Source organism: Barbus barbus, assembly GCF_936440315.1.
Source record: "Barbus barbus genome assembly, chromosome: 24".
NCBI lineage: Eukaryota > Metazoa > Chordata > Actinopteri > Cypriniformes > Cyprinidae > Barbus > Barbus barbus.
In genome coordinates, this window is record NC_136752.1 from 29,927,797 (window position 1) to 29,935,370 (window position 7,574).

General features: G+C 33.0%; 1 protein-coding gene across 1 annotated transcript in view; it reads left to right on the plus strand.

Annotated features, from left to right (window-relative positions):
* Window positions 1–7,574, plus strand: part of LOC306843535 (MAM domain-containing glycosylphosphatidylinositol anchor protein 2-like) — a gene marked incomplete at both ends in the record, with an annotated part of 198,681 nt that overhangs the window by 172,001 nt on the left and 19,106 nt on the right. Inside the window, one exon of the mRNA XM_079375063.1 lies at window positions 7,408–7,556. Within this exon, the coding sequence (XP_079231189.1) occupies window positions 7,408–7,556 (149 nt within the window). The remainder of the gene's footprint in view (window positions 1–7,407; window positions 7,557–7,574) is intronic.

A 7,574-nucleotide genomic window follows, 5' to 3' on the forward strand; every position in this document is an offset into this window, starting at 1 on the left:
TTGTTTCCAGCCCAGATATCTAAAAATTCTTAAATCAAGAAGAATATTCTAGACAAGTAAAAATTATTGTCTTGTTTGCAGAAAAATCAAGTCAGTGAAGTACATTTTTCTTATTTTGCCTAAATATCATTTTTTTCATTTAGTACTGCCCTTCAGAGGCTACAGAAGATAGTTACATGTTTCCCAGAAGACAAAATAAGTTAAATTTACCCTGATCTTCAAACTCCAATAGTTTTCACAACCCGGCTCTTAATGCATGGTTTTTCCTTCTGGAGCATCAGTGAGTGTTTGAATCTTCTGTAATAGCTGCATATGAGTCCCTCAGTTGTCTTCAGTATGAAAAGATGCATCTTAAAATCATACAGTCATTGTTGGAAAGGGTTCAAATACACAAAAATGCTGGAAAACCAAAGAATTTGTGGGAGCTGGAGGATTTTTCTGAAGAACAGCAGGCAGTTTAACTGTTCAGGCAAACAAGGGACTCATGAACAACTATCACTAAACAAAAACACAGCTGTGGGTCATTCAGGGAACAACACAGTGTTAAGAGTCAAGGGGATGAAAACTTTTGAACTGACTCATTTTTATAAATTCAACTCTTATTTTCTCTTGTGGATTATATGTAAACATCTTTTATGTGATCTTATTCACATTAGTACTAAATAAACAATAACATGCATTTTGTATGATCCCTCTTATTTTGGTAAAATAATTAATATTTTGCAGATTCTGAAAGGGATATGTAAACTTTTGACCTCAACTGTATATGTTCGGTCCTTGCCTCTCTGATTAGATGCAAAGAGCTGAAGTTGGTTTTAGGTCGTAACAGATGCTTTACTGAGAAAATAACGGTATGCTGTTACCTGTGTGAGCAGCGCATTTTTGAATTTACTGATCATTTTAATTTTATGGCAATTTACTGGTATTACTGTGTGAAAGGGCCTATTCTCTAAGATGTTCTCCTGTGTTCTTGGATCCGGTCGCTCATGCAGAGAAACTCTGAGATCTTCTTCAGCAGGAGACTTGGTTCAGTGGGTTTAAGGCCGGATCAGAGGCGTCCTGCGGCTCTGGTTAACAGCAGTAATCCGGTCTGAGCCGGCTGTGAGGACATCTGTGGGTCTGGAGTCCTGAGGAGACCAAACCTGAGAAACTTCATCAAGAACTACAGTCAGACCTAAAGTTATTCAGACACCTTCAACATTTCTCACATTATCACAGTTTATTCACTATAGTTTAGAAAATGGTAATATAATATGACAAGAACTTAGAGTTAAACTGCGTCAGAACAAATTGATCTTGATAATGTCAGATAACTTTGATAGAAAGGTATGTAATGAATTGGGTTGAATAGCTGTCAGCTGTTAAATTTAAGACACAATTAGATAATACCAGTTTAGCTCAACCAATTACCAAGCAATGCTTCGTTTAGTTCAGTCTGTGGTGGAAAAAGGTCGCATTAGCAATTAAAGAAAAAACACTGAAGCAAAACACGCTCAGGTCAAACGTGTCTGAATCATTTGCTCTCAAATTTGTATAAATTTCACTGGTAGTCCCCTGTATGAAGATTTTTTGGGTGTAATATATCACGGTTTACTTGTGTCCTGCACCCACTAGTATAAAAATATCAAAAATTATATCTAGTGTCAGAATAGTTTTTAGTTTGACTGTACATATTATGATTCTGTTTTTATGAATATGAATAAATGTAGTTTATTTAAAGAGACAGTTCATCCAAAAATAGCAATCCTGTCATCATGTAGAATAATCAGATTTTTTTTTTAACAGTATAATGAAAGTCAGATTTATTTATTTATTTATTTATTTATTTCAAGTAATGAATGTCCATGGGGTCTAATGTTATTGATTTTATTAAGATAAATACATTTATTTAAAGAGGTAGTTCAGCCAAAAATGTATATTCTGTCATCATTTAGAATAATCACTAGAGAAAATGGTTTTTACTTTTTGCATATAATGAAAGTCAATGGGGTCCAGTGTTTTTTTTTTTATATATAAATATAAATATATGTTTTTATTATTATTTAAAGAGGTAGTTCAGAAAAAAAATATATATATTTTTAATTTGTCTTCATTTTTAATTATTTTTCATGCAAATAATGACAGTGTCAGTCCTCTGCCGTGTGTGTCTTGTGTTCCCGCCTCTTGTGTCCATATTTGGTTTGTTTCCTGTCCTTGTTTAATGTGATTATTAGTTAATTCTTGTCCAGCCGTGTTTGTCTAATTATCTATGATTATCCTGTGTATTTATAGTCCTGTCTGTTCAGTTTGATTTCGTCTGGTCTACTCGTTACTCCCTGGTGTTCCTGTCTGTGTCAGCCTTGCCTTGTCTTGCCCTGCCTTGTTTGAAGTAAAGACTGTTATTTTGAGTTACATCCTCGTCTCCGTGTTCCTCGTTCCTCCCTGCTGTGTGCATCGTGACATACAGTCAGTGGGGTCAAGTGCTGATTTTTTTTTTTTTTTTTTTTTTATATTAGCCTAATATATTTTTTATTATTTAAAGAGGTAGTTCAGACAAAAGTGACATTTTCATTTTTAGTTGATTTTTGCTTTTTAATTATTTTTTGTGCGTATAATGAAAATCAGTGGAGTCCAGTGTTGTTTGGACCTCGGTGTTCTTGCAAGAAGGTTTGGAACGATGCCGGGGAGAATAAATGCAGACAGAATTGACATTTTCACTGTGAAATCACCATATTCTCACCACATGACCCGTTTATTGCTGTATTTCACTACAGAATTGCTGGATCTGATCGATACAGTTGTGTTTTGATCCTCAGAACGAACATCCAGACCGTGTTTTGTGTGAAGCGGCTTGTCGCTCTGCTTTGTTAGGTTTTGTTCTATTGCTCTGGCTTTCATTTAACGCTCCAGTCGTTTCCATTTTAAGGTGAATTACTGATAATGAGATACATCCGCTCGTTAATGTTCATGCTGAGATACTGCGATGAGTCAATAAAGCCTTCAGCGCAGAGATGCCATCACTCCTTCATCCCTCCTTTATCGCTCCATCTCTTCTCATCCTCACCCTCATCCCTCCATCCGTCTTCTAATGAGATGTTCTACACAAAATCTATCATATCTGACACTCGGATGGGTGGATGGATGGACGGGTGGGTGGATGGACGGACGGATGGGTGGGTGGATGGACGGGTGGATGGACGGACGGATGGATGAGTGGATGGACGGGTGGATGGGCGGACGGATGGGTGGGTGTATGGACGGGTGGATGGACGAGTGTATGGACGGGTGGACGGATGGGTGGGTGGATGGATGAGTGGATGGACGGGTGGACGGATGGGTGGGTGGATGGATGAGTGGGTGGATGGATGAGTGGATGGACGGACGGACGGATGGATGGATGGATGGATGGTTGGGTGGGTGGACGGACGGACGGACGGACGGATGGTTGGGTGGGTGGGTGGATCGACGGACGGATGGATGAGTGGATGGACGGACGGACGGACGGATGGGTGGGTCGGTGGATGGATGGGTGTATGGATGCACGGATGGATGAGTGGATGGACGGACGGACGGACGGACGGACGGATGGATGGTTGGGTGGGTGGATGGACGAGTGGATGGACGGACGGATGGATGGATGGTTGGATGGTTGGGTGGTTGGACGGATGGATGAGTGGATGGACGGACGGACGGATGGATGGATGGATGGACGCACGGATGGGTGGGTGGATGGACGGGTGGATGGATGACTTGTGAGTTTGATAACATTGTAAATGAGTTATTCTGGTCTGATCTTTTCCTCTCTTGTAGTGTTTTGAGAATGAAAGTAGTGCATTTTAAGTCAAAATCCATGTCAATCACTCTGAAATTAAATTAAATTAATTTATTTATTTGTTTTTGTTTCACTCATTTATAATTTGATCTATTTATGAATTAATTCATTTGTAATATAATTTAATATTTATATTTTTTATCATTTAATATATTTATTTATAAAGATTAGATTTTATTCATAAATTTATTTATAATGGAGTTTATTTTTTTATTATTATTATGCAAGTAAAGAATGTGACAATGTTTACATGTACCAAATACAGAACCCCATAGATCAAACATATAAGAGAAGAAAAAACAAAGCAAAACACTAAGTAAAGAAGGTGACAATATTTACATGTGCCAAAATGCAGAAACACAGACAAATAAACATATATACTGATGGCCAACATGACAAGTCCGTTCTGATTAAGTTCTGTATTTGCATTCATATGTCTGTGAGCATACGTGCGCTTGTGTCTGTCATTGTGTCTAGGGTTGGGGAAGGAAGCATACAACTGAAATAGCATCATAATAGATTGATAACAGATATAAGTAGTGTAAAAAATACATAAAATAAAATAAAATAAATAAAGACGAATAATAATAATAATAATAGTAATAATAAAGACAACAAATGTTATTAGCAACAATAATAACCATAATAATATTAATCATAATGATAATAATAATAATTTTAATAATAATAATAATGATTTCATTAAAACTGGAAGAGGGTGGAGGACAATGAAGAGGACAAGTAAAAATAATAATATTAATAATATTAGTTGTGAATTATAAATTGATGTTTAATAATGGGGGGGTGCCTCCAATCCCCCGTGGCTATGACATATCAGAACTTTATTTACATTTTTAAAACTGTAATTTCTTTTTTTTATAATGTATTTGTTTCTTTTAATTTTTTCTTTCATTCATTTATTTGTCCATTTATTTATTCATTTAATGGAATTTACTTATTCATTCATAATATAATTATTTATTTATCATGTAATTTTATATTTATATATTTTTATTTGCATTAGTATTACAGTATGATTTCTGTTTTTATTTATTTGAATTTTTCAATCTTTCATTTATAATTTTATCTATTTATTTATTCTTTCATTCATAATAGATTTTAATAAATGTATCTTGTTTTATATTTATTTGTTTGTTTATTTTTATTTAGTTATTTGTAATACAGTAATACGATGATTGATTGAATATTTACATTAAGTTTAAAATTTATTTAAATTTAAATAAGTTTATTTTTTATTATTTTTGTTATTTTTATTCAGTCAATCATCCATTTCTAATATAATTGATTCAGTTATTCATTAATTTAATAATTTATCATGCAATGTTATACTTATTTCTTTATGTATTTGTTTTTCTCTGTTGAGTTCTAATAGAATGTATGAGTGGTGAGTTTGGTAAGGCTCTGATGTTTTCTTCTCTTTCGTTGTGTTGTGAGGATGGAAGTGCTGTGTTTTAAGCAGAAATCGCTGTTGAGATGATCAGTGTCGGAGCAATAGTTTGTTTTCAGAGCTGAAAGTGTCCTCGGATCACGCTCTTCTGAAAGCTCTACAGGCCAATTTTCTCTCCGCAGCTTTGCTCAAATTGAGCCTGGAGTCTGTAAAGCTGCTGGAAGAAACACAGCTATTCAGAGAGTTTACTGGAAAGATGCTTTAATGAAGTCTGGGACGCTCCTTTACTTCTGCTTTATGCTCTGACAGACTTCTCACCATTGGTTAGACATTGTTTAGTCATTTGTCAATCTGCAGTGAGGTATAGATGCTCAAATACAGTTTTTCTGAGTTGTTCATTTTCTGATATTTTCTTATAAATTTTCTAACAGTCATTCATTCATTCATTCATTCATTCATATATTTATTTATATTTGTTAAAAATTGTAATACATTTTTAGTTATAAATTATTTATTTGCTCATTCATTGTTATTATTTTTTATTAATTCATTCATAATAGGATTTAATTTTTAAATTGTTTACCATTTAACTTAATATTTATTTATTTGTTTGCTTATATATTTTTTGTTTTACATTGATTATACAAAATAATTTAGGCATAATATAATTTTAATTTTAATTTTAGAAGTTTAAATAAATTTTTATTGATTTTTAATATATTTATTAATGTATTTATTTTTATTTATTAATGCATCCTTTCTTTTACAATATTATTCATTCATTTATAATAGAATTGTATTTATTTATTTATCATTATTTTTATTTCATTTAATTAATGTATAATTTATTCATTCATAATATAATTTTTTTTTATTTTTTAACTGGCTGAACTATTAGCCACAAGCATTATAAAGTGCTTACAGCCACAAAACAGTGCTTTCTGAATTTGATCGACTGTCCTCTCAGCTTTTATTAAACGTTAAGAGGTTTGTTCTGCTTCTGGTTGTTCACTCCTCTGGATGATATGATTTGTATTTTCCTTCTCTTCTTGTTTTTAGCTCGCTCTCATACTGTAGTGTTGATACTGTACTGTACTTCTGCTCCTGCGAGTGTAAATCTGTGCATCATTAGAAACAGAAACACCAGCAAACGACTGACGCACGCTTAACATTCGCTTCATTCACAGCCTCGCTGTTTCTCTCAGTTAAAGCACTGGAACAGTTTGGGAAATGTTTGTTCTTCATTGACAGTAAACGTGAAATCAATGCTTTCATCAGTGATATTATTCTGACATCATCAGCCCCTCTTATTCATCAGAGACATTCATATACTTCATACATTTACACACTTTCACCATCTAATTAATTGATCATGCAGAAAGTCACTTGTTAAACATCCTGTTTTACTCAGAAATACCAAAAAGTGAAATGGGTGCATATATTGTGTTTTATTTGATTGTATTGATATTTATTTTAATTTGTTCATTTGTAATACAGTGTTATTTATGTTTTTAATTTATTCATTTATTTTTTATTGTTTCATTAATTTATATTATTATATTAATATTATCTATTCACTAATTGTATAATTAATGAATTATATTTATTTTATTTTAATTTTATCATTTTATTTCTTCCCCCTGAGATTTACTCATTTTATAATTATATATTATTTCATATATAATATTTTTTTGCTATTTCCAGTGGATCATTGATGTATTGGTGTATCATTATTATTACCTACAATACAGTTTATTTTATTTGATATTTGTATATTTTTATGCCTTTTAGGCCAATATTTTATTTTATTTTATTTGATATTTGTATATTTTTATGCCTTTTAGGCCAATATTTTATTTTATTTTTAATTTATTTATTTATTCATATGTTTTATTTTATTTTATATGCATCTGTTTGTGCTTTAGGACAATATTACCTTCTATTTTTAAATATTAATATTTATCTGTGCATGCTTTTACATTAATATTACCTACATTTAAATTTATATATATATATATATATATATATATATATATATATATATTAATGATTAATATTATGTTGCCAATGGCTGTGATGTGACGTTAGAATCATGCTGAAATCGTGTGTGTGTGTGTGTGTGTGTGTGTTGTGTGTGTGTTGTGTGTGTGTGTGTGTGTGTGTGTGTGGGTGTGTGTTCTCCGTGCAGGGAAAGCGTATCCTCCGGAGTTTTATTATGACACCTATAACCCGCTGTGGCAGAACCGTCCGCGTGTCTATGGCTATAAGCTGCAGTGGACGCAGATGAACCCGAGCGCCGTGGACCGGATCATGGCGTACCGCCTCGGGATCCGACAGGTGAGTCCTGAGGATCGC